General features: G+C 62.7%; 2 protein-coding genes across 20 annotated transcripts in view; both read left to right on the forward strand.

The window, feature by feature from the left end:
- PLEC (plectin) overlaps positions 1-6,996 on the forward strand; it is a 64,871-nt gene extending 57,875 nt beyond the window's left edge. For all 17 annotated transcript variants that reach the window (XM_037378881.1, XM_037378882.1, XM_037378893.1 and 14 more), the window contains one exon: positions 234-6,996. In XM_037378881.1, the coding sequence (XP_037234778.1) occupies positions 234-6,569 (6,336 nt within the window). In that variant the 3' untranslated portion in view covers positions 6,570-6,996. The remainder of the gene's footprint in view (positions 1-233) is intronic.
- Positions 6,997-8,006: 1,010 nt separating this feature from the next.
- LOC119144058 (microtubule-actin cross-linking factor 1-like) overlaps positions 8,007-26,275 on the forward strand; it is a 29,980-nt gene continuing 11,711 nt past the window's right edge. The window contains exons 1-6 of one of the 3 annotated variants that reach the window (XM_037378895.1): positions 8,007-8,040; positions 18,009-18,088; positions 18,890-19,019; positions 23,980-24,575; positions 25,155-25,325; positions 25,495-25,661. In XM_037378895.1, the coding sequence (XP_037234792.1) occupies positions 18,908-19,019; positions 23,980-24,575; positions 25,155-25,325; positions 25,495-25,661 (1,046 nt within the window). In that variant the 5' untranslated portion in view covers positions 8,007-8,040; positions 18,009-18,088; positions 18,890-18,907. Of the gene's footprint in view, positions 8,041-18,008; positions 18,089-18,889; positions 19,020-22,216; positions 22,461-23,979; positions 24,576-25,154; positions 25,326-25,494; positions 25,662-26,275 lie in introns of those variants that run through there. The other 2 variants (XM_037378897.1, XM_037378896.1) reach the window with 2 other exon arrangements.

Genomic DNA, 26,275 nt, shown 5'->3' on the forward strand with positions numbered 1-26,275 from the left:
TGTCTTTTCCCTGCTCATTCCCCCCACGTGTTGTTTGCTGTGGCTCCCTAACCCCAGCTCCCTTAACTCTTTATCTGACACAGCAGAGTGGTTGGGTGACTCTGCAGCCCTGCCAGCCCAGTGCCAGCCCTGCTGCCTGTCCTCCTGCCCCAGCCTGCCCCTGCAGTCCCACCAGCCCTGCCCTCGTGGGCATACAGTGCCTTCTGACCATGCTGTTCTCTCTTCCACCCCAGATGCAGGTGGCCCAGGAGGCACAGCTCCGTCAGGAGACACAGCTCCTCCAGCAGACCTTCCTGACAGAGAAGGATGCCCTGTTGCAGAAGGAGAGGTTCATCGAGGAGGAGAAAATGAAGCTGGAGAAGCTCTTCAAAGATGAGGTGAACAAAGCCCAGAACCTGAAGGCGGAGCAGGAGCGTCAGCAGAAGGAGATGGAGCAGGAGAAGCAGCAGCTGAAAGCCATGCTGGACGAAGCCAAGAAACATCAGAAAGAAGCAGAGGAAAACGTCCGGCACAAGCAGGAGGAGCTGCAGCAGCTGGAGAAACAGCGACAGCAGCAGGAGAAACTCCTGGAGGAGGAGAACAAGAAGCTTAGGGAGAGGCTTGAGCAGATGCAGGAGGAGTACAAGGCTGCCCTGGCCCAGACACGAGAGATCATGATCCAGACAGATGACCTGCCCGAGGAGGCCACGGTTACAGCAACGCAGCTGCTGGATATCAAAGCTGTGCCCAATGGCAGAGATGCAGTGGATGGCTTAGCACAGAATGGGGAGCCAGAGTTTGCCTTTGATGGCATCCGTCAGAAGGTATCTGCAGAGAAGTTGGCTGATGCTGGCATTTTGAGCAAGGAGAGCTTAGACAAGTTGGTGAAGGGTGTTGTGAGTGTTGGCGAGCTCTCACAGCGGGAAGACATCAAGAAGTACCTGCAGGGCAACAGCAGCATTGCTGGTTTGCTAATCAAACCCACCAATCAAAAGATGAGCATCTATGAAGCCATGAAGAAGAAGCTGCTCAGCCCAGGCACTGCGCTGGTTCTCCTGGAAGCGCAGGCTGCCTCCGGCTTCATAATTGACCCTGTGCGAAATGTGAGGCTCTCGGTGAATGAGGCGGTGAGAGAGGGCGTGATTGGGCCAGAACTGCACAATAAGATGCTGTCTGCTGAACGGGCAGTAACTGGCTACAAGGATCCTTACACGGGCGACAAGATCTCCCTCTTCCAGGCCATGAAGAAGGAGCTCATTGTCAAGGAGCACGGCATTCGCCTGCTTGAGGCCCAGATTGCCACTGGTGGCATCATCGACCCCGTGCACAGCCACCGCCTGCCTGTAGAAGCTGCCTACAAGCGGGGCTACTTCAACGAGGAGATCAACCAGGTCCTCTCTGACCCCAGCGATGATACCAAGGGCTTCTTTGACCCCAACACACAGGAGAACCTCACCTACTTGCAGCTCATGGAGCGGTGCGTGACTGACCCAGACACAGGGCTGTGTCTCCTGCCACTCACTGACCAGGCAGCTAAAACAAGAGAGCTGGTCTACACCGACAAAGAAGCTAAGGATGTCTTTAAGAAGGCCACGGTGACAGCACCGTTTGGCAAGTTCCAAGGGAAGACAGTGACCATCTGGGAGATCATCAACTCTGAATACTTCACTGAGGACCAAAGGCGCGACCTGATCCAGCAGTACAGGACTGGCAAGATCACAGTGGAGAAGATCATTAAGATCATCATCACAGTTGTGGAGGAAAGCGAGAAAAAGAGCCAGATGTGCTTTGAGGGCCTCCGGGCCCCTGTGCCTGCTGCTGAGCTGCTGGAAAGCAAAATCATCAACAAGGACCTCTACAACCAGCTGCATCAGGGCAAGAAGTCTGTGAAGGATGTGGCGGAGATGGAGTCTGTGCGGCAGTACCTGAAGGGCACGGATGCCATTGCTGGTGTCCTAGTGGAGTCCACTGGCCAGAAGCTCACCTTCTATGACGCCCTGAAGAGAAACCTGCTGAAGCCAGAGATTGCCCTGTCCCTGCTGGAAGCACAGGCTGCTACCGGCTTCATCATCGACCCTGTGAGAAACAAGCTGTTCTCTGTTGATGAGGCAGTGAAGGCTGAGGTGGTGGGGCCAGAGTTTCATGAGAAGCTGCTGTCTGCAGAGAAGGCAGTGACTGGCTACAAGGATCCCTATACAGGCCAGACGGTTTCCCTCTTCCAAGCACTCAGGAAGGGCCTCATCCCCAGCGATACAGGGGTTCGTCTGCTGGACGTCCAGCTTGCCACTGGAGGCATCATCGATCCTGTGAACAGCCACCGGCTCCCACTCGAGGTCGCCTACAAGCGGGGCTACTTTGATCCAGAGATAAATGAGGCTCTGACTGAGTTCCGAGATGATGCCAAGGCTTTCTATTGTCCCAACACCCAAGAGCACCTCACCTATGCCCAGCTGCAGAAGAAGTGCCACCGTGACAAGCAGACGGGCTTCTGCCTGCTGCCCCTGTCAGACAAAGCCATCCAGTCGCAGCAGGAGGAGGTCTACACAGACAGCCAGGCAAAGGAGTGCTTTGACAAGGCGACTGTAGAGGTCCCAGTAGGCAGCATGAAGGGCCAGACAATGACCATCTGGGAGCTGATCCACTCCGAGTACTTCACGGAGGAGCACAGGCGGGAGCTCCTCCGACAGTACAAGACCGGGAAGGTGACCATCGAGAAGATCATCAAGATCGTGATCACCATCATTGAGGAGGCAGAGACCAAAAAGCAGGAGAAGCTGACCTTCAGTGGTCTCCGGGCACCTGTACCTGCCAGTGAGCTGGTGGAGTCCCGCATCATCAGCAAAGCCCAGTATGAGCAGCTGAAGGAAGGCAAGAAATCAGTGAAGGACCTCTCTGAGACAGATGCGGTGAGGCAATTCCTGCATGGCAGTGACTGCATTGCTGGCGTCTATGTGGAGGCAACCAAGGAGAAGCTGAACATCTACGAGGCCATGAAGAGGAACCTGCTGAGGCCCAGCACTGCTGTGGTCCTCCTGGAGGCCCAGGCGGCGACCGGGTTCTTGATTGACCCTGTGAAGAACCGGAAACTGTATGTCAATGAGGCGGTGAAGGCTGGTGTCGTTGGGCCTGAACTGCATGAGAAGCTGCTGTCTGCCGAGAAGGCTGTCACTGGATACAAGGACCCTTACTCGGGCAATACCATCTCCCTCTTCCAGGCCATGAAGAAAGGACTTATTGTCAAGGAGCACGGCATCCGCCTGCTCGAGGCCCAGATTGCTACTGGTGGCATCATTGACCCTGTCAATAGCCACCGTCTCCCCGTGGAGGTGGCCTACAAGCGGGGCTATTTTGATGAGGAAATGAATCGAACCCTCTCTGACCCCACTGATGACACCAAGGGCTTCTTCGACCCCAACACCCATGAGAACCTCACCTACAAGCAGCTGAAGGAGAAGTGCATTGAGGATCCTGAGACGGGCCTGTATCTGCTGCCTCTGCGGGAGCCTGAGAAGCCTGCAGTGGTGGAGACCACCCAGGTGTACACAGAGGCAGAGACACGGAAGGTGTTTGAGGAGACACAGGTGGACATCCCCGTGGGCAGCAGGGCAGGCTCCTCCATGTCGCTGTGGGAGATCATGCACTCAGACCTGCTGCCTGAGGAGCAGCGGAAGCAGCTCATGGAGGAGTTCCAGTCAGGCCGTGTGTCCAAGGAGCGTATGATCATCATCATTATTGAGATCATTGAGAAGACTGAGATCATCCGGCAGCAGAATCTTACATCCTATGACTATGTCCGGCGCCGCATCACAGCTGAGGACCTTTATGAGGCCAAGATCATCTCTCTAGACATCTACAACCTGCTGAAGCAGGGCTCCAAAACCTTCCGGGAGCTCCTGGATGTGGAAACTGTCTGGAAGTACCTCTATGGGTCGGGCTGTGTGGCTGGCATCTACATCCCCTCTTCCAGGCAGAAGCTCAGTATCTACCAGGCACTGAAGAAGGGGCTGATCAACTCTGAGGTGGCCCGCTCCCTCCTAGAGGCCCAGGCTGCCACCGGTTTCATGATTGACCCCACAAAGAATGAGATGCTGACTGTTGATGAAGCGGTCAGGAAAGGTGTGGTGGGGCCCGAAATCCATGACCGGCTCCTGTCCGCAGAGAGGGCCGTGACTGGTTACAGAGACCCATACAGTGAACAGAAGATTTCTATCTTCCAGGCCATGAAGAAAGACCTCATTCCTAGCGAAGAGGCCCTAAAGCTCCTGGATGCCCAGATAGCCACTGGTGGCATCATTGACCCGCACCTGGGCTTCCATCTGCCCCTGGAGGTCGCTTATCAGCGGGGCTTCATCAATAAGGACACATATGACATGCTGTCTGAGCCCAGCGAGGTGCGAAGCTATGTGGACCCCTCCACGGAGGAGAAGCTCAGCTACACACAGCTCCTGAAACGGTGCCGAAAGGATGAGAACACTGGGCTCCTCCTGCTCCCACTCTGTGACACAAGGAAGCTCACCTTTCGGGGGCTGCGGAAGCAGATCACGGTGGAGGAGCTGGTTCGTTCACAGGTGATGGACGAAGCCACTGCCCAGCGCCTCCAGGAGGGCCTCACTTCCATCGAAGAGGTCTCTAAGAACCTGAAGAAGTTCCTGGAGGGCACCAGCTGCATTGCTGGTGTCTTTGTGGACTCCACAAAGGAGCGGCTGTCTGTGTACCAGGCCATGAAGAAGGGTATCATCAGGCCAGGCACCGCATTTGAGCTCCTGGAGGCACAGGCAGCCACAGGGTACGTGATTGACCCCATCAAGGGCCTCAAACTGACAGTGGAGGAAGCTGTGCGGATGGGCATTGTGGGTCCTGAGTTCAAGGACAAGTTGCTCTCCGCTGAGAGAGCGGTCACTGGCTACCGGGATCCCTACTCTGGCAAGCTCATCTCCCTATTCCAGGCCATGAAGAAGGGTCTGATCCTGAAGGACCATGGGATCCGCCTGCTTGAGGCCCAGATTGCTACAGGAGGTATAATTGATCCTGAGGAAAGCCACCGCCTCCCTGTGGAGATTGCCTACAAGAGGGGCCTCTTTGACGAGGAGATGAATGAGATCCTGCTGGATCCCAGCGATGACACCAAGGGCTTCTTCGACCCCAACACGGAGGAGAACCTCACCTACCTGCAGCTCATGGAGCGATGCATCACTGACCCAGAGACCGGCCTCTGCCTCCTGCCCCTGAAGGAGAAGAAGCGGGAGAGGAAGACCTCTTCCAAGTCCTCCGTCCGCAAGCGCAGGGTGGTGATTGTTGACCCAGAGACAGGCAAGGAGATGTCCGTGTACGAAGCCTATCGCAAGGGCCTCATCGACCACCAGACCTACCTGGAGCTGTCAGAACAGGAATGCGAGTGGGAGGAGATCACCACCTCCTCCTCTGACGGTGTGGTGAAGTCGATGATCATTGACAGGCGCTCGGGACGCCAGTATGACATTGATGATGCTATCAGCAAGGGCCTGATTGACCAGTCAGCCCTGGACCAGTACCGCTCAGGCACCCTTTCCATCACCGAGTTCGCAGACATGCTCTCTGGCAACATGAGCGGCTTCCGGTCACGGTCATCCTCTGTGGGATCATCCTCCTCCTACACCGTCAGCCCAGCCCCAACGCGAACGCAGATATCCATGTGGAGCGACCCAACTGAGGAGACTGGGCCAGTGGCAGGCATCCTGGACACGGACACTCTGGAGAAGGTGTCCATCACAGAGGCGATGCGCCGCAACCTCGTGGACAACATCACGGGGCAGAGGCTGCTGGAAGCCCAGGCATGCACCGGGGGCATCATTGACCCCAACACCGGGGATAAGTGCTCCGTTGCTGATGCAGTGAACAAGGGTCTGGTTGACAAGATCATGGTGGACCGCATCAACCTGGCACAGAAGGCCTTCTACGGCTTTGAGGACCCGCGGACCAAGACGAAGATGTCGGCAGCCCAGGCCCTGAAGAAGGGCTGGCTGTACTACGAGGCCGGGCAGCGCTTCCTGGAGGTGCAGTACCTGACGGGGGGCCTGATCGAGCCCGATGTTGAGGGCCGTGTCTCCTTGGATGAGGCTCTGCAGAAAGGCACTATCGACACACGCACAGCCCAGAAGCTGCGGGATGTGAACACCTACTCCAAGTATCTCACCTGCCCCAAAACCAAGCTCAAGATCTCCTACAAGGACGCAATGGACCGCAGCATGATCGAGGATGGGACTGGCCTGCGGCTGCTGGAGGCTTCCTCCCAGTCGAGCAAGGGCTACTACAGCCCCTACAATGTCAGCAGTGCTGGCTCCACCTCTGGCTCACGGTCAGGCTCCCGGACTGGGTCCCGGTCGGGCTCCAGGCGAGGTAGCTTCGACGCCACCGGTTCTGGCTTCTCCATGACCTTCTCTTCCTCCTCCTACTCTTCCTCGAGTTTTGGGCGCAGATACGCCATGGGTCCCCAGAGTGCCGTGGAGGTGGCTGCCCTCACCCTTGCCTTGTCCCTCGCAAGCAGTCGCTGTGGGCAGGAGGCGAGCAGGGAGCACCTCGGGCTGTGTGGGCCCCTGCTCCGCGTGGCGTGAAACCTGCCGGCCCCTGCCCGAGGAACCCACCGCCTCGCCTGCTCCGCATGTGGCAACGCTGCTGGCTAATCACTAGTATTTTTTTTAATTTTTAAACTCCATTTTTCTTCCAAAGCAGTGCCTAAAGTTTAACCAAAAAGACTAGACTAATATATTAATATATACAATTGTTCTGACAGTATTTGTATATTAAGAGATGAGAGAGAAAACACACTACCCTCCCAGATCTGCTGCCCCGGGAGCCTGCTGCTGTTCCTGTCCTCTGCAGAGCCGGTCCCACTTAGCTGCTCGGACATGGCTAGGCAGAGCCAGAAAACAGGAAAACAGTTCAGTCTTTTTGATCTAACCACTTAGTGACTCTTTTGTAATTAACCCTACCGGCTTCATCCCCTGCACCCCAAAGGAGGAGAGGACCCTGTTCCCATGGTGCACCACAGCCGGCATGCTGGCAGGACAGAGGAGGACACCGTGGGCTCCCCGCTGCTCGGTGCCGGACAGCCAGACACTCTGCACCGGCCCCAGAACTGTTGCCTGGACCCCTTCCACCCACCCTCAGCATGGCAAGGAGGGGGCTCTGCACCCTGGCTCCCAAGCTGCCCCAACTCCCCAGCTTGGCCTCCTGGCACAACCCCACCACCGCACCGCGGAGCCGGTGCCCCGACCGTAAGTGCGCGCTGATGCTGCCCGGTGCTTCCGCGCCATGCGGAGGGACCTGCCTCCGCTCCGCCGCTTCGCCCACCGAGGGGCTTTGCTGCGTGTCCACTGCCACCTCCGCCAGCCCGCCCGCCTGCTCGCTGGGACACACCAGCCATGCTTGGCTCTCCCTGCCCACGTGGCTCGTGTCGCAGCCAGCCGGCGGCCGCACCTGCTGCTGCCTGCCTGTCTGTCTGCCTGTCTGTCTGTCTGTCTGTCTCTCCGTGTATCTGGGAAGTGCTCCGCACAAGGTTGATTTCTTAACACTCATGTAGCTTAACGAATTGACAGGCCTTCACCAGAGCCCGTGCCTGAGCTCAGCAGAGCCCTGCGCTGCCAAAATCAGCCTGGCTCCGTGCGCGGTTCCTGCGCCCAGACCCCAGCCACTGCCTGGCCATGCGTCCCTCCACCTTGCCACGGGGGTTCTCCAGACCTTCTTGAGGGGTGCGGAGGCCATGGGACCCTCTGAGCACAGGGTGGGTCATGGGACGCTGAAGCAGCCTGGTGTGCTCTTGTGTTAGAAAAGAGGCGGATCTCTGTAAAGCCGGACTCTTCTTTTCTTCCTCGTGGTAACTCCTTTCCTCTTGGTTTTCCTCCCCTTCCCTTCACCCGCAATAACGCACTCTCTCTCTGGCAGACATCTTTTTCCAGTCCCACCAAAGAAGTCCCCTTGCCGCTGGGTGAGTTCCTTAGCTGGGTCTCCGATGTCAGCAAGTCGTGGATGGGCTTGAGGGGAGCCCGGGACGCGGCAGCTCCTCGGCCGTGCTCACCAGCACAGGTAATGCCAACCTTTCCAGTCTCACTCTTTGGAGCCGGGGTTCCCTGCCGTTCCCTGCCGGGGCTGGCGGGGCTGGTGCTGGGGCTTTGGCTGGGTACTGCGCTCTCCCAGCGGTGACGCTGAGATGTCCAGTGGGGGTATCGTTTTCCTCCCATGTGCAGTTTGGGCTACACTTGCCCATGGTGAAGGCTTTTCAGCCACGGCTGCACCCAGCTGCTCCGGCTGCGGGAGGGCTGGCCCTGGTTAGGAGTTGTGGCTCGCCGAGGCAGCGTGGGGGTGAGCAGGCTGGTGCAGGGCGGGTGCGCAGCGCTGCCGGCTGGGCTCAATGGCTTCATCTCATGGACCAGTCTCCCTGTCTCATCCCATCTTTTCTGTTCGCTTTGTTTTAGTGTTGCTGGATGTCCATCCCAACTCCCCTCACCGCTGCCACGGAGCCCGTACCCCCGTCCCGGGGCAAGTGGGACCGCATTTGAGGACACTGGGACGTGCTCCCTCTCCCTTTGCACTTGCCAGAGTCCCCGGGCAGAAACTGGGGGCCACGCTGCCTGGGTGTGGGGGCTGCCCTGCAGCACCGGAGCCCCCCCACCAGCAGCGGGGTGCCCTGGCCCACCCGCTGCCCCTGCCCCCTGGCAGCACACAGCCCCCCGTCCCCCTGCCACGCCACACTCCACCAGGGCCCCGGTCAGGGGCTGAAGCAATAAGTGATGCAGCGGAGGGGCCGTGCCGGCTCGGGCTGTTGGCGCCAAAGCCCCCACAATTGTCCTGGCTGACCCGGTCCCCCCGAGAGGCACCCGTGCGGTCGCCTGGCCCTCCCCTTGCCCCGTGCCAGCATGCCTGAGGTGCACCCCCTCCTTCCCAGGGAGAGCCGCCTGGCACAGTGCCATGGCTCGCCCACGGATCTCCACAGCACCTCTCCTCTTTTCTGCCTGCTCTCATTTGCCACGTGTAAAATGAGTCATGTTATTCCTCAGCATTCGTTATTATTATTCTCATTATCCAGTTTTGCTTTTGCATGACATGCTAATGTGGGCAACTGTACTGTAGCCCAGCCTGAGCCAGGGCTCCCGCTCCGTCGGGGCCCTGTGCTCCCCTGATTTCCCAGTCATTTCTCATCAGGGCAGCAGGGGCTGATCGATAATCCAAAAGCATCTCTTTTTGGGGGCAAAACACTAAAACCTGACTTGTATATACCGTGAAGTGTTTGTAAAACATGCAGTATGGACCCATGGCTCTCCCCAGCGAGGTCAGTAAAAGAGATCCTATGAAACCAGCCGGCAGCTCCGCGTGGTCTGTTCGCCCTCGCTGCTCCCCACCGGTGGCCATGCCCCGGCCTCGCCACTGTAGGTGCAGGCTAGGGGCTGCCAGTCACCTCCCACGCCTCCGTGCCACGGGCCGTGCTGTCCAGGCCATGTGCCGCTGCGGGTCATGGTGGAGCGTGCTGGGGCGCTGGAGGTCTGACCAGCTCCTGGTGCAAGCACTGCACCATTGTGCTGGCCTCATGCGCTGCTGTGCCTGGGCATCCCCCCAGCCCTGTGCTGCTGAGCACGGAGCAGGGCTGTGGGGTTGTCACCGGGACTGTCCCCAGAGCTGCCCAGCTGCCCTGGATGGGCAGTGGTGTGTGTGGGTGTAGCGGGGCTGGGGTCTCTCCTGTGCTGGGAGGCTGCAGCCTCATGCTGGTGGGTCCCCAGTTTTGGGGACAGGGAGCAGCAGCAAGCAGGCACTGCTGGTGGTGTGGAGGCTTCTGAAGCTGTGTCCTTTGCACAGGGACTGATCCATCCCTCTGGCAGCCGGGCTCCGGGCTTGCTGTCCGCCAGGGCGCTCATATGCTGTGCCAACATGTGCTGCTGCTGGGCTGGGGCTGTACCTGCGGGTGCCTCTGCACGGAGCGGGCAGTGCGCCGCGGGCACTCCCTTAGCCTGGCAGTGCTGGAGCCGTTGTGGCTGGGATGATGGTGAGGGAGAAGGGCAAGCTGGTCGGGCAGCCAGCTGGTGGCGGCCCCAGCGGGGTTTGTTAGGGGCAGCCTGGGAAAACCTGGGAGACGTCAGCACAGACGCCCACGCAGAGGTTCACTGGCGCTGGCTTGGACGGCTCAAGGAGCCTTTTCCAGTGCTGTGAGCCACGTGCCACTGCTCTGTCCAGGTTGGGACTCCCTGAGCCAGGAGGCTCGTCCTGTGGCAGTGCCTCCCACCAGGCACCATGCCGGGAGCACCGGAGCTGCGTGGGACCTCGCGGGACCCGTGCAATGTCTTGAGGCCAGTGGGAGTCTGCCTGGGAGCAGCGGGACTGTGCTGGGAGCAGCTGAGTGTGTCGGCACCTGGGTAGGGAGCCCAGGCTGGCCGGGACAGATGGCAGCAGCTTGGGAGCACGTTAATTGCATTGTGTGTCTGCAATTAGCAGTGGCGTCCCTCCCTGCTGGCCAGCCTGCAGCAGGACGTGGCCGTTGGACACAGCTGGGGTGGAGGGGTTGTGGGGGACGTACATCCCCTGTGCTGGGATGGACAGGCTGCTGTGACTCGGGATGGCTCCATGGGGCGACAGTGAGGATGGCTGCCTGGGGAGGGCACAGGCAGCCCAGGTCTGTGCTCCACCTCAGATAACTCCCTGATCCCACCCTCCAACTTCTTGATCCCCCCTCAAGGTTGGACACTTCCCACAAGCCTCATAAGATCCCTGAGACCCCTCTGCATCCAGGGCTAAACCGCATGGTCCTGGCTAGAAGCCCCCCACCTACCCACAACATCTGTGGGGTCCAGCTCCCTTTCCCTGGGTGCGAACCCCCCCAGTTCTTGAACGAATCCCTGGGGACCAGCACCTGTTTGCTGGAGGGGACCCCCCTCCCCACACACCCCTCAGCTGTGTGCCCACCTTGGCCCCAGCATGGGGAACCTCCCCGGCCTGGCGGGGTGCCGGGTGAGCCAGGCTCATGCTGAGCAGGAACTGCTCCACCCGCAGGGGCAATGGGTGAGCTGGGGATGGTGGCATTCCACCGTGGTGGCTGGAAAAGGGGCACAGGAGGGTGAGGTGGAGAGGGACACGCCGTGCATCCAGGCTGGCTGCTCCCCGCTGCCTGCTGGGCATGTGGGGCCACCAGCGGCCTGGTGTCGTGGGGCCAGCCGTGGGGTGAGCTGTGTGGTACATGGGGACAGTCTGTCCTCCCACCTAGCATGATGTTCCTCATCCATCTCCAGGCATCCCTCACCTCCAGCTGTCTCACACTGCTTCACGTCACCTTCCTGATCCCCTGGGACCCCCCAGTTCCCTCCCAAAGCCCCTTCCCATGGGCAGCATCTGCCTCCCATGCGCTCACCCTAGAGCCGCCTGGCTTCCCATGGGCAATGGCAGTAATGGTGTGGAGCCAACAAGCAGCATCTGGCAGGGCTCAGCATCAGCCAGGCATGGCACAGGCAGCGTGACGGCAAGTGGCAGTGCCAGGACAGTGGCAAGTGGGGCATTTGCCCTGGGGCTGGCAGTGGCTTCGCTGCTTGCTGGTCCTCAAAGCAGTCACAGGCCGAATCACACAGCACAGCACCGCCGATGGCTCAGGGAGAAGAAATGCGCCATGTAGGGAAAACAGCCCCCACTCCCCATGCTGCCATACCTCTGGGTGGTGGGAGGGCTGGTCACAAGGGCAGCTGGAGTCTGTGGGGCAGAATGCAGCTGATGCTCCAGGTCTGCCACACCGGGGTGGTTGGGTGAGCAGGGTCTGGGGCAGAGCAGTGGCAGCGGCTGGCAGCGCTGACCTGTCCCGTCACTCCTTCCGAGTCGATGTGGCGGAGAAGGCCTGTGTCTGTCACCCTGCTGGCTTTGGCACAGCTGGCTGAGGCTGAGTGCCGTGTGAGGAACGACGGGGGTCGGTGACCAGGCAAGAGGGAGCAGCAGCTCAGCCGTGAGCAGTGTCGGCAGCCATGAAGCTGCACTGCACACCAGCAGCGATCTAGTGGGCATGTAATTGGGCCAAGCTAATTGTGAGGGATAACTCTATTATATTCCCGTTTTTACCGCACTGCAGCTTAGCTTGCCCCTCTGATGCATGGGCCAGAGTTCTCCCCTTTCAGGCCCTGCAATCTAAACTGTCACGCAGCGTTAAAACCGCGGGGCGGTGGCAGGCGAAGCGCTGAATGGCGCGCTGGCGTGGCTGTCAGGCAGCCCTGGAAGGGCTCCCTCGCCCCTGGAGCAGCCACCCGGTGCTCACTGGTGTCCACAAATAGCCTGTCTGGCGGGACTGGTGGGATACTTGCCGGGTGGATGCACCACATGGTGCTCCCAGGTGTGCCGTGGCCAAGCCAGGCTGTGCCCGGGCACCCTGCAGGCCATGGCCCTGCTGTGAGGCTGGTTCTCACACCCCAAGTGCGTGGGTGCTTGCCCATCACTGCCTGAACGGTAGCACTGTCAGCTGTACTGCCCTGTCCTGCAGTAGCCGCCTCTGACCGTGGCCTGGCACATGGGACCTGTGGCTGCTGTCACAAGCAGAGCCGCAGCAGCCAGCTCGGCCCTGCTGGCACACACCAGCTGCCAGCTCCGCGTGCCTGCCGCCCCGGGCACTGCTGGCTCCAGCCCGCAGTGTGCCGCTCTGGGAACTCTCTGTACAGCTTACCCAGCAGCCACAAAGCTGGACCGGCCTCTCCCACGCCCCCCCCTCACTGGGGCACTAAACCTTTCTTTAGGGAGATCAGCTGCCTAGGGGACAAGTGCAGGGACCTGAGATCCCTGCAGTGCACAGAGCCCATTCACTGCAGGCGGGGTCCCTGCCTCTCCCCAGCAAAATCCCGACATGCACTGGCCAAGGGCAAGCACTGCCTCGCAGTAATGTGCCTGCGTTTCTCTGTGCCGTCAAGGAGCACAGCGTGGTCTGTGCCAGGGGCTGGTGCCAGCTGGGCTGGTGAATCCACCCCTGTCCTTGCTGCAGGTCCTGGAGTGATGGCGCTGCTTGCTGGGGAGCCTGGCCCAGGGCTGCAGCCATTGCGTTGCCCATCCCACCGGGCACCGGGCAGCTCTGCAGGTAGCGGTGCTGCTGGGCACATGGCCAGGGTGCCCACGGTGGGGATAGCGATGGTGCTGAGCAACCTCGGGGTGCTCTGAGATGTGCAGCCGCCAGTGGGACCGTGTGGGCAGTGTGGTGTGGGGACCTGTGCCTCCCTCCTGAGGCACCGCGTTGCTGCTGTCAGGCAGCTGCAAATCCATTTGTTCCGGCTGTCATGTCCCAGGGTGTAACTGGCTGGCGCTGCCCACTGTGCCTGGTGGCTGTCCCGGGCCGGCAGCTGAGCTGGGGCTGGGGGCTGCTCCAGATCTGACGTGCTGGGGCAGGAGGCAGCTGTGGGGAGCCTCATGGCTGTTGCCATTGCCAGCACAGGCAGCACCAAGCATGTGGGCATCCCTGAACTGGTTTGGGGTTTGCTGCTTCTCGTTGTCTGGTGTCTCTTGGCATGTCCCCAGGACTCAGGTGGCCAGTCCTGCCTGTGCAGGTGTGATGCCGTGCTGTGTCTGGGACAGGCTGGCAGCAATAGCTGGGGTTCCATCCCCACCAGCCTGGGCTGGGTTTTGGGCTCTGTTGCTGAAAGACCATTGCCCACTGCAGACGCTGTGGTCATCAGGCCTCCCTGTGCCATTGTCCACCACCCAGCTGTGGCAGCATCCTCCAGCTCCCTGGCAGCACGGGTTCCCTGTGCCCAAGCTCCAGCAGCAGGGCTGGTGCCATGCACTGCAGGCATTGTAGTCCTGCCCTGGGGTGAGGGCTCACCTGTGGGGCACACGGGACCGGTGGTGTGGGGCAGGAGTGCTGCAGAACCACAGCAAGTGATTGCACCGGTCTGCACCAGAGCTGCCACGACCTCTCATGCCTCAGTGCCCCCCACCGCACCACCCTGCTCCCTCCCCTGGACACTCGCCTGTCCCCAGGGGAGGAGGGAGCTGAGCCACAGCCTTTGGCTTGGCCAGCCGGCGAGGGGCACCAGTGCCAGCTCCAGGGGTGAGCAGCCACAGCTGCAGTGTACGTGGGGCTGCGGGACCCCACTGCAGCATATGGCATCGTGCACGCAGGGTCTGCAGTGAATGCACATGCCCGGGAGCATCTCTGATGCCCTGCTGGCACTTCAGCTAATGAGAGGCTGCTACACTCCCTTCCTAGCACTGTGGAATATGGTCCTTTTCCTGTATTTACTCAGGTTTTGGGGGGTGAACAAACATCCGTCTCTTCCTGACCATGTTCTTGGTGAGCATCCCCCTGCGTCTGGAAGACATAATCCCTGGGGAGCTCATTGCTTCTTGCAGCCCCTTTCGCAGGCGCTTTGGTTTAGCTCTGAACTCTGCAGCCAAGGACAAACTTTGCCTTTTCCCCACGACCTCATTTGCCCCGTGCCCCGGTTTGCCCTGTGACTTGCTGCCCTGCACACCCAGCACCAGGTCTTGCTCCCACCCTGGGAACCTGGCTTGTGCCTACGGGAGGCAAAGTGTTGCCAGGATGTGACCTCACATCACCTTTGCATCCCAGAGGGGTCTTGTCCTGTCCTGTTGTGCATCCCCAGGGCCCTGACTATGTTTGGTAGGACCTGCCACTACCATGAGCCCAAGAGATGCAAATTTACTGGGGCCGGATGCTGCAGCTCTTGTGGTTGCAGCTGGCATAAAGCAAATTGCTCGGTTACACCGGCAGAAGGAGCCGTAATGGTGTGCTGCAGCCCGCACCCTGAACCCTGCAGCCGTGAGGAGGCTCCTGCAGCTGTGACCCGCATGCCAGCACAGATGGGCACAGCACGGCAGCTCTCGGTGCACAGCCACGCCTGACCTAGGTGGGCTGCAGGAGCAGGTACCAGGCACCAGCCTGGCTCTGCTTCCCCTCTTCTCAGCAATTTGCTGCTTTTTCTGGCATGGTTTCTGACCAAAGCCCTGCCTGCTGCTCCTCCTCAGCAGCTGCATCGGTAACCGCTTCCTCCCAGTGACCCCCAGCCTCATCCAGCCCCATTTTCTGCCATGTACCCGGCTGTGATGCTCAGCTGTGTTACCGGTGCCTTGTACAGGGCTGCTGCCATTGCTTCTGCATCGAATCAGTTTTATTTCCCTTTTATCAAGCCCACGGTCCTCAGCTGTTTCCCCTTGCAGGCAGAGCCTGCGAACATCATGGCACATGGTCAACCTATCCTTGATCAGGTCTTGTGGTCATCACCATCTTCATGGCACCACCGTAACCTGTGTTCAAGCTTTGCCTCCTGCTCCCGCCGCCTTTCTGGCAGCGCCCACACTCTCGTTCCCACACCTCAGCAGCCGCCCTCGCTGCGCCCCAGCTAAAATGAACCAGGGGTCCTGAGCACCAGGCTCCCTTGCTCCTCTGATGAAAGCCTCGGAGCTGGCTGCATCTCCCCTTCCTCCTTCCCCTCCCTGGGCATGCTTCTGCAGCTCTTCATGCTGGATGCAGTCCCTCGCCGCAGGCTGGAGCTTGTCCCAGACCCTGCTGTTCGCTGTGGCATGTGCATTGCTTGCTCTGGCCTCCTCCAGCCTCTCCAGGGCTCTGGCCGCTGGCACTGTGCGCTTTCCCATTTCCCTCCATGGGATTCCCAGTGGCATCTGCAGCATTACAGGCTGCTCCCCCTCGTTATGCTCAGCCAGGTGACCTGGCAAGGCATTAGCAGGGCTAATGACAGGTTAATTGCAGGGCTCTTAGGACTGTGTAGGAGTGTGGGCATCTCCCTCAGCCTTTGGGTACAGGCATGGTGTGATCCCTCCTGCAAACCCAGCTTCCCAGTTGGGGCATGGAGCAGCCACTGGCATCTTCTTCCTCCCCCTGTCTTCGTGCCTGTGCGAGCAGCGTTGCTCCTAGGCTCGTTTTCACGTAGCATCTCCTTCCACTTGTTGCAGCAACGCAGCTGAGCTAACAGCACCAGAGCTGGGAACAGCTGCAGGCTCTGCACAAGGTGTGCAGGCTCTGAGCTTGCCAACAGCTTGGACGGCTGGTCACAGCCAGAGGAGATCTTGGGGATGTCTCCAGGGGTTCCTGGGCTGGCAGAACTCAGGCAGATGCCTCTTGCCACAGGGCGGTGATCTGCAGCAAGGGAAGGGCTCGTAGGGATGGTAACGTGTTATCATTCTTACCACGGTGGCCATGCCATCCCAGTCCTTCTGACACTGGCACAGAAGCAAAGGAGGTTTCCGCTGGGAAGACCCTGGTCCCTGTGGGAGCTGGTGGGGAGGGAGGCAGGGGGCAGCCACCTGCATCTCCCTGGGCCAGGCTGCAGCCTGAGGTGCATTTCGGGGGGAGGGGCATGCAGCTCAGAGGATGCCATGAGGGGCTGCTCCTTGACCCCACCAGCCCCACACAGCCCATGCCCTGGCCAGACCCTTCTGAGGTGCCCCAGCCAAGCTCTGCCAGTGTCCCAGCCTGGAGCAAGTCCAGCCCCACCGCTGGTGCCCGAGGGTGGCAGACTGCACTGTACCTGCAGGCTCTTGGCAAAGCATGCCGAATGGCCTTGCCACACCGTGCTCCCCACAGGGCCCTGTTAACATAGCCCCTTTTTTGCCTCGGCACGTGCTGGAGTGGGTAGTATGTTGCACGTGGACACGCATGCCCAGAAACACGTGCTGTCTGCATGGGACCACGTGTGCTGCTGGCATGCAACTGGGTGCCACAGGCTGCGTGGGCTGCTCTGAGACGCTGCCTGCTGTGGTTCGAGGGGCACTGCCCAGCCCCATGCCTTTTCTTCTTGTCCAAGGTGCTGTTGCTCCGTGCCTCCACAGTGGGCTGGCTTTGCCTTCTGGGGTGCTCCGAGGGCATGCAGGGTGCTCAAGGCAGGTTTGGGTTCAACTCATAATGCTGGAAAAGCCGCAAGATCAGGATGATCCCCTCCCACTGCCCCTGCCTGCCTAAGCTCTGCTACCTCCAGCACATAGTGCCTGCCCCCAGCGAAGGCACCCGCTGTGCTGGGGCAGAGGGGCCTGATCCTCGAAGAGGGTCCCCCGTGGAGAGTCGGCCAAGTCACGACAATCACACCAATAAATGCCGTGCTCCCTTTATTAAACAAACAGGTCATATTTATAACTTAAACCGACCGCTCACCTGACTTTACACACAGGTGATTGGATAAAAGTCTCTGGGCCACGTGGGGGTCCGTGTCGCTGATCGGTGAGCATGCTGCAGGTGCCTTATCAGAGTGTGCTGATGAGAGTGCGTTAATTTCACGGTTCCCAGGACTTGCTCTGCACCTGGCTTCTTCTTTGTGCATAGCTTGTTTTCCTTCTCTTTCCTTCTCCCACTGCTTGTTCCCAGGACAATTTAAAACTGCTCTGCAGCTTCAACTAACAGGCCTGGGTTGTCCAACCCAGACAATGGTAACATATGTCCTCGGTCCTTTAAAAATCCCTCTACAGATCCTGTGCATGGGGCTAGGGAAATGGAGTGGTTGTGGGGTCAGTGGAAATATGAGGCAGGCAAGCGGTGCAGCCCCTGGCCGGGTTGGGAAGAGCCGTGGGTCAGTTTGCCATGGCTTGGTTTGGGCTCAGCCAGGCGCTGGACCATGGGCTCTGCAGTGTGTGGCCTTACGAGGGACAGATGTAGGGACACCAGGGACCAGCAACCAGAACAAGCTGAAGGGGCTGGAAGGTGTAGCTGGCAGCAAGTGAGATCTGGGAGCAATCCCAGGCGAAAAAGGGTCAGGAAATTCAGGAGAGCTGCAGGAATCACTGTGTCGAGTGGTGCTCGTCCCAGCAGAGGAGACAGAGATGAGCAGAGCCGAAACCCACAGGTACTGGCGATGGTTGGTGGGCCAGTACCACAAGGCTGGAGCAGAGGATGGAGGTCGGGTGTCCCGGCCAGGGGTGCTCTGTCCTGCCTGGTGAGGATGGGCCAGCAGCTGCCCCTCTGTGGGGATGGCAGTCCCTGGGGGGGGACACAGCAACACCCCCAGACATCTGCACTGGTGTGCTGGCGGGGTGGCGGAGCTGCCAAATCCCCACACCCTGTCCCTCTCCTGCTCTCCTTGCAGAAGCGCTGTGCTGCAGATGACACCAGTCTCTCTGGACAGAGTGTGGAGGAGTCGTCGCAGGATGGGGAAGAGATAGAGAGGTACGGGCAGTGCTGGTCACAGCGGGGTGTGCCAGGGCTCCTTGTCAGGGCAGGCCAGGGCTGGGGTCTGCATGTGTGCGTTTGGAAATCTGCACTATGAGGAGGGGAACTGGGCCAAATCCTGCACAGCCCCGGGGGGTCTGGGCCAGCTGCTGTGGGATGGGGAGGGTGCAGGTACATCCCCCACGTGGCGAGCAGGGATGGGACCAGGCGCAGCTGTGAGCGCTGGGTGCTGGGCGCTGGGTTTATCTTGCCAATGACACGGACATGAGGAGAGGTACTGCCTGCAAACCTGGCCGAGGCACCCTTGAAGGGCGTCCCCTGCCGAGGGGCATGTGGGGCTGGGGGTGGCTCGGGGATGCCTGCCCGGTGGCATGTAGGCAAGGCAGGGGAGGTATGGCTGAGCCAGCACTGGCCCCACCAGTGGGATGGTGTGCAAGGCTGGTTACGGGAAACCTGCAAGGTTGTCCAGGGTCTCCTGGGAGCGGAGCTGCAGAGCTGCCTTCCCTGGCATCTGCGGTGGTCATCGGTCAGCTGCATGGGGTGCTGAGTGGGGTCACCTCTGTGGTCCTTATGTCCCCTGGTCCGCAGACTCCTAGAGCCATCCTCTCCCTGGAGCAGCACAGGGGAGAGGTGGGCGCTGTGGGCAGAGAGATGCTGGCAGCCTGGGCATCATTTCATCCCTCTCCCATGCAAGAGCAGCCAAGGGGGTCCCAGGCAGAGATGCCCGTGGCAGAGGTGGGCAGGGCAGGTGGCAGCCGTGCAGCCCAGCAGCCCGGTGTGTCCCTGCTGTCTCCCCAGAGCGTGGCAGCAGGGCGAATGGATGGAGCGGAGGCTGGAAGTGCACGAGCAGCTGCTGGCCCTGCGGCACTGGCTGGATGCGGTGGAGAAGAGGTTGCCCACCCTGCCGGAGCCTGGCCATGCCCTGCAGGTAATGGGTTCACCCCCAGGTGCATGGCAGCTGGCAGAACCGCTCAGAGCCAGGCAGGACCCAGGCCACGTCTCCACCAAGGCTGGTGAGGTCTTGGTCCCTGAAAGGGATGATGGTGTTGGGCCATGGCCAGCTGGGAGGCCCTGTGGCACAGCCCTGCAGATCTGCTGGTGACACGTGAGCCAGGCAGGGTCCCCTGTTCCCGGTTGCTGCTCCCCAGCCTGACAGTGCTCGCCCAGTCACGCCTCCGTCCCCACCAACGGCACCATCGGCTGCTGTGGGCTTGGAGCCTGCTGTACCTGGGGTCCTGCTGGTACTGGTGGCATCGCTGCCTAGGTGCCCTGCTGGTGCCACGGCCACCTTCCACTCCAGCTCAGCCGTGTCCCACCGCACTGCTGCCCAGTTGGCATGTGCAGCTGTGCACAGGGTATGTGCAGCCATGCAAGGTGCATGCAGCCATGTCCCCCTGCTTAGGCAAGGGGTGTGCAGCCATGCACAAGGCATGTGCAGCCATGCACCGGGTGTGTGCAGCCGTACAAGGTGTGTGCAGCCGTGTCACCCTGCCCAGGCAAAGTGTGTGCAGCCATGCTCAGGGCCATGCAGCCATGTAAGATGTGTGTAGCTGTGCGAGGGCTGCCCCCTGCCCGGACACGTGCAGAGGCGTCCCTGCTGCCCAGACCCCTCTGCTTGCTGCCCACCCACCTGCCTGCAACCGGCAGAGCACTGGCGTGTCCTTCCCCCAGCCTCGGGCCAGCACAGGCCACCAGCTCCCACCACCCCATCTACGCTAAGCCACGGCGGGAGCACCCGTGGTGGGGGCTGCCCTAGCCGGCCCCCTCCTCGCCGCCCTGCAAACAGTCCCTCGCCGGCTCCTTTTGTTCCGGGCCTGGCCAGCACACGGGCTCCCTCCACACACATGACAGCACAAACTGAAAGGGCCATTCATCGCGGCCTCGGCGCAGACAAAGCCGAGGCCGAGGAGAAACCCACCCCACTCCCGGGATCTGAGGCTACGGATTCCAGCCGACTGCTCTCGCCCGGTGCCCCGCACTGGGCTCCCTCTGCCTGGGGCGCCCGTGCCTACCCCAAGCCCGGTACCTGGGGCTGTGGAGCGTGCCAGGCAAGCTGCCGGCAGGCGCACAGGGCAGGAGGCAGCCAGTTGCTCTGCTGAGGGAGTCAGCTTGTTGCCCCCCTGCCCAGTCCCTGCCACGTGGGGTCCCAGATAGGTGCTGTGGGGCACCCAGGGTGCTTTGCCAGCATGGTGGCTGAACCCAGGGGTCCCAAGGCTGGTGCCTGCTTGCCGTGTGGCAGCAGGGAGGAGCGTGGTAGCTGCACTGCTGGAGGGGGTGGCTGCTCCAGGGGGCTCAGGGTGGCAGGCAAGGGCAGCAGCCCCCCAGGTCAAGCCCGCTGGTGCTCAGTGGAGCAGCATGTTCCCCAGCACACTGGCACTGGCACCTGATGATGCTCAGCACCATCAGTGAGGGCTAGGTCCCACCTGCTTGGCCCCTGGGTCAGTTGGGGATGCCCAGAACCCCCTGAGGGAGCTGGTGCCTGGGCAGGGCACCCACGCACAGATCCAGCGCTAGGTGCTGAGCTCCCAGCTGTGGGCATTGGGAAGGTGCCAGAGCGGAGCGGTGAAGATGGTGCAGTGCCATAGGAGAGCCTGGGATATGCTAATTCCCTGCAGCATCTCCAGCAGCAGAGCAGACAAAGCCCCCGGCCCCTCCGCCTGCTGCTTTCAGGAGACCCCAAGGGAGCCCCATCCATCAGTGCAGCGCGACACTCCTTGCAGCGGCCCCTGGGCTCCCCGGGGCCCGGTGAGGGGCACCCACTCCTTTGTGCAGGGCAGGACCCCCCACCCTAGAGGGCCTCTCTTGCTGGCTGTGGGGCCACTGTGTCAGAGCTGGGTCCAGGCAGGCTGAGGATGGGGCTCACACCACATACCCTGCGAGCAGGAGCAGACCCCCCCCCGCCGGCACCTCTGGCAGCCCCTTGCCCACCCCCCTCAGGCTCTCCCACACTCAGGGCAGGGGCAGAATGGGGTCCCTGAGCTCAGGCCTGGGGGACCCTGGCTTGCGGGGTGTGGTGGGCAGTAGCATCTCTCAGCCCTGTCCAGCCGCCGTGTCCCTGCCATGTCCCACCGAGCCTGGCTGAGGGCACCCAGCACCTGCAAGAGCTCTGGGGAGCAGGGCTGTGCCCCCTCTGCGGCCGCAGCAGCCTGCTGAGACTCTGGCTGGCAGCACCAGGACTGGAGGGGCTGGAGCCAGGTGGGGGGCCAGACACAACAATATGCCCCGGAGGGGTGCAACCCCAGAGCCAGAGGGGCTGGGCTGCCGTGGGGCTGTGCCACTGTGGTGCTGTGCTACTGTGGGACTGTGCCTCTGTGGTGCTGTGCCTCCGTGGGGCTGTGCCACCGTAGTGCTGTGCCTCCGTGGGGCTGTGCCACTGTGGTGCTGTGCTACTGTGGTGCTGTGCCTCTGTGGTGCTGTGCCTCCGTGGGGCTGTGCCTCCGTGGGGCTGTGCCACCGTGGTGCTGTGCCTCCGTGGGGCTGTGCCACCGTGGGGCTGTGCCACTGTGGTGCTGTGCTGCCATGGGGCTGCAGGTGCAGACACGCCGGGGATGCAGTGGGTGCACAGGTCCGGGGCAGCACAGCTCGGTGCGGGAGCAGGTGCCGTTGGCAGTGGCGGTGCCAGTGCTGGTGCGGGAGCAGGTGCCGGTGCTGGTGCTGGTGCCGGTGGCGGTGCCGGTGCAGGAGCAGGTGCCGTTGGCAGTGGCGGTGCCAGTGCTGGTGCGGGAGCAGGTGCCGGTGCTGGTGTTGGTGCCGGTGGCGGTGCCGGTGCGGGAGCAGGTGCCGGTGGCAGCGGCGGTGCCGGTGCCGGTGCCAGTGGCGGTGCGGGAGCAGGTGCCGGTGGCGGTGCCGGTGCGGGAGCAGGTGCGGCGGTGGCCGGTGAGGGGGGGCCGGGCGGCGCGGGGTGGGCGGTGGGAACCGCGCTGCTCCCCTCCCCCTGCCCGGGATGGCTGCGAGTCCCCGGGGGTTTCCCCGGTAACGGCGCCGTTCGGCGCGCAAAGAGTTAACGCGGGCGGCCGCATTGTGCCAGCGGGGGGTGCGGCGGGGTCACCGAGCCGAGCCGAGCCGTGTCGGGGCAGTGCCGAGCCGAGCCGAGCCGAGCCGAGCCGTGCCGTGCCGTGCCGCAGGGTCCCGCCCGGTGCCGCCCCGTCCCCCGGGCGCAGTGCACAAAGGCGGCGGCGGGGCCGGGGCGGGGGATGCCCGGGCGGCGGTAACGGGGAGAGGCGGGGGGGGGCCCAAGCCCCGAGCCCCGAGCCCCGCTCCGCTCCGCCGGCTTGTCCCCCGCCATGGCCCGGCGGTGCGGCGGGTAGCGGGGGCGGCGGAGCCCCCCCGGGCCGGCCCCGGCCCCATGGACGCCCGGCTCCGCCGAGGGGTGAGTGCCCGGGGCGGGGGGCGCTGGGGAGGCTCCGGGGCGGGGCGGGCGGGGGGCTGCGGGCAGGGCAGCCCGGGGCTGGCGGCCGGCGGGGGAGAAGCCCGGGGTGCCCCGGCAGCGGTGGGATGTGTGGGGGGTTTGACTCCCCGGTTCAGCCCGCGCCTCCCCCGGCGCTGTGGCTCCTCCACCCGTGCTGCCCCGTGGGAGCCCGTCCACGCAGGAGGGTTGTGGGGGGCCAGGGCAGGGGCGTGATGCCACGCGTGGGGCCACACCGGCTCGGGGGTGCGGGGTCTGCTGCCTGCTGCAGCCGCGTGTCAGCACGTACGATGCCCTGCTGCACGAGGATGGTCCCTGTGGCATGTGCCACGGTGTGCCACGGCGTGTGTGTGATTGCTGGCCAGCGCTCCGGCCACGCAGGAGTGTGCACCCTGGGGTGTCCGGCCGCTGTGGGTGCGTGGGGCAGGCTGGCCCGTGTGCTCCTGGGCCACAGCTGCGTGTCGTGTGTAGCCCCGTGGCCGCAGGTGTGCGTTGGGGTTTGGGGATCTCTGCCAGTGGCCCGGTGTGCAGCAGAGCAGGGTGTGATGTGTGGTGTGCATGTGGCCCCAGGTGCGTGGGTGTGGAGGGTGTGCAGCGCTGCGTGGCCCTTGGGTGGGTGCCCCCAGCACCCCGGCCCACGCCGGCAGTGGGATGCCCAGCCAGAGAGGTGTGATGCCCAGTGTGGAGTGTGGGTGCACCGTGCCAGTGTGGGTGCGTGTGAGTGCACGTGGGGGTGTGTGCGTGTGCACATGGGCACAAGGGTGTGCACCCAGCGCTGGGCGTGAGGGCTGGGCACTGGCAGCGGTGGGTCTGGGTGCGGGCAGGCGCTGCGGCTGCAGCCAGGCTCTGGCAGGGGGCTGGCGTGGGAGGGTCCTGCTGGGTGGCGCGGGGGGATTTATGGCTGCGGCAGGGCTGGCAGGGTGGGGAGGCTGCCTCCCTGCCTGGGCGGGTGGGTGGGTGCTCCCAGACGGATGGCCCCCAGCCCCGCTCCCCCCAGCAGGTCCCCAGGCCGCCTTTGTCAGGCCCTGCAGACAGATGGCTCTTTTCTCCCAGCTCTGCTGGCCTCTGAGTTAATCTAATGGCACAAAGCGATGCCGGTCAGGAGCATCTGCTTGTCTGCCGGGTGCCCTGCGCTGCTTCCCGGTACCCTTCATTTACATGCCTGCTGACGAGACGAGACGCGCGCCTGACGTGCAGGGCCGTACGCCCCGCCATGAACCCCTTGGGGTCCCCTCCTTCCACTTGGTCCTGGGTGACGGCCAGCGCCTTGTCCCTCCCTGTCCCCAGGGCCCCGGCTCTCCGTAGTACTTTGTGGGGGGAGGGGGCTGGGAACCCCCAAAGCCCGTGCAGGAATTTGGGCAGCACCAGCAGCCATCCGAGGCAGAGGCACAGCTGGGAGCAAGGGCAGGAGAGGATACAGGGTCCAGGCACCGTGCAGCCCTGCCGTGGCTCCGGTAATGTGCATCCTCCTGGCTTGTTTCAGGCCGGGATTTGAGGCGGGGGCCCGGCGCCTGTGCCCATGCCATGGGGAACTCGGTGAGCCGGCCCAGCTGCCTGGGCGAGAAGAGCCGGCGGTCAGAGGAGCTCCTCCGGGAGCCGCAGCTCCGGGACCTGGGGCTGGACGTGGGGCAGCCGCCCACCAGGAGCATCGCAGAGGCTTGGCTGGGGCCACCGGAGAAGCCACTGGTGCCAGTGGAGAACGGCTGGAGCCCGGTGCCCAGCGCCAGCTGGAGCCGGCCGGGCAGCCCCGTGCTGAAGCGCAGCCAGTCAGAGATGGCGGTGCAGAACGGGAGCACGGCCTGCATCCCGCTGAAGGGGCAGGTGGGGGGTGCAGCCTGGACCCCACCCCGGGCCAGTGCCCCCCGGAGCACCTGGTCCTGGAAACCTGTCACCACCCGGGAAGTGACGGAGGTGACGGAGGTGACTGAGACCATCGTGACAGAGATTGTGGAGGTGACCGAGTACCCGGCTGGCGAGAAGGGTGGGGAGCCCCTGGTCACCCGGACCGTCACCGTGCTGACGGAGCGTGCGGGGGAGCTCGCGGCTGGCAGCCGCGCTGGACACACGGATGCCGTAGAGGTGACTGTCGGGCAGGGACCCTCGCTGTGGAAGACGCTGTGCCAGTGGGGCTGCTCTGCCAGCACAGTTGTCTCCGTGAGCGAGTCTTGGCTTTTGTCTCTCTTGGCTTGGGCTCATGTGGGGCTGTGCGCTCCCGCCGCTCTCCTGTGCCAGGGGATCTGCGGCCGGGGCATGCGGCCCTTGATGCCCTGATGTGGGCCCAGCTGGCAGCACCCCCCACCTCATTGCTTTGGGGCATCTGGGTGCCAGAGGATGAGACAAGCCCCCTCCTTTCTGCTGCGGCTGATGGGGGATGTGTGTCTGCAGGGGGTCCGCATGGCACGAAGCCCTGGCTTTGCGGAGCCCTGCGGGCAGTGCCCGGTCCTTCTGCCCTGAGGAGGAGTGCAGGTCTGCAGAGAGCCCATCCCCACACAGCCCTGCCGATGGGGCGAGCAGGGGTTGTGGGGGGATGCTGGGGAGGACCTGTCCCCCGCATCACCTCCTGGGCAGGGCATGGTGGGGAGGGGCATACCCCAGCCCCACAGCTGCCCCATGGCTGCCTCCTGCCCAGCCAGGCGGCTCAGCCACCTCTCTCCCCAGGTGTCCCTGCGGGCCGTCCCAGTCCTGGAGGAGTTGACGGGCACAGAGCGAGCCCAGGACACACTGGAGTGCCTGCTGGCCTGGGTGGCGGACATGGAGGAGCTGGTTAGCAACCAGAAGCCACCCTCAGCAGAAGTGAAGGTGGCGAAGGCCCAGCTGGAGGAGCAGAAGGTCAGCAGATCCAGGCTGGCGTGTCCCACCCACGCTGCTCTCCAGCCAGGGATTAGGGGGCCGGGGGGCAGAGCGGCTGTCCCAGGGCTGCTGATTCTCCAGGCTGTGCCGAGGTGGCGTTGGAGGTAGGGGGGTCCCCAGCACAGTGCTATGCCCCACTGCCTTGCAGCTCCTGAAGCGGCTGCTGGAGGAGCGGAGGCCACGGGTGGAGCTCTTCCTGCAGGACAGACCTGGGCCACCAGCGCACGGCTCTGACACGGCGGTGCCTGAGGAGAATGGCAGCCTCTCTGGCCTTGGGGAGAAGTGGGGCAAGCTGATGCAGGAGGCTGAAGCCAGGTGGGTCAGGGCTGAGATCTTCATCAGCTGGGGTGGCAACCCCCTCCCTGCCTGCACGGGCTCTCCCAACAGCTGGCAGTGGGGCTATGGTGCTGTGACCCCCCTGCCATCCCTGTGTGTAGCAGTGGCATGCTCTGCCGGGCTTCTGCCAGGGCTGCCCTGGCAGAGGGACTGTCCCCATCCCACTCACACCAGGGCTGCACCGTGCCCTGCAGACTGTGCTGCCTCCAGCTGTGTGTGGTGCAAGGTTGGTCCCTGCAGCCTCTGTGGTGCTCTGCCAGCCAGGGATGCACCATTGCCTCACAGCAGCGCCCGGCCCTCCCCGCTGCCCGCAAGGGGCTCGGTCTGGAGCGGTTCAGGCCGGCACTGTGCAGGGCGGTGGGTGACAGTTCTGCTTTGGGGCAAGCGCTTGCCATGCCTCTTGCCTGCTTTCCTGGCCCTGAGGTCAGCAGGTTTGTGGCTCTATGGCTGCTCCAGCATGAGGCTGTGGAGCATCAGGGCAAGAGCTGGCCCTTTGCTGCAGGAGGCAGGGGAGCTTGCTGGGGTCTCGCTGGGCTTGGAGCGGAGCGGCACGGCCAGGTGCCCCAGTGTGGCCATGCCAGCGCTCAGCCTGG

The sequence above is a fragment of the Falco rusticolus genome, chromosome 3 (genome assembly GCF_015220075.1).
Source record: "Falco rusticolus isolate bFalRus1 chromosome 3, bFalRus1.pri, whole genome shotgun sequence".
Classification (NCBI taxonomy): Eukaryota; Metazoa; Chordata; class Aves; order Falconiformes; family Falconidae; genus Falco; species Falco rusticolus.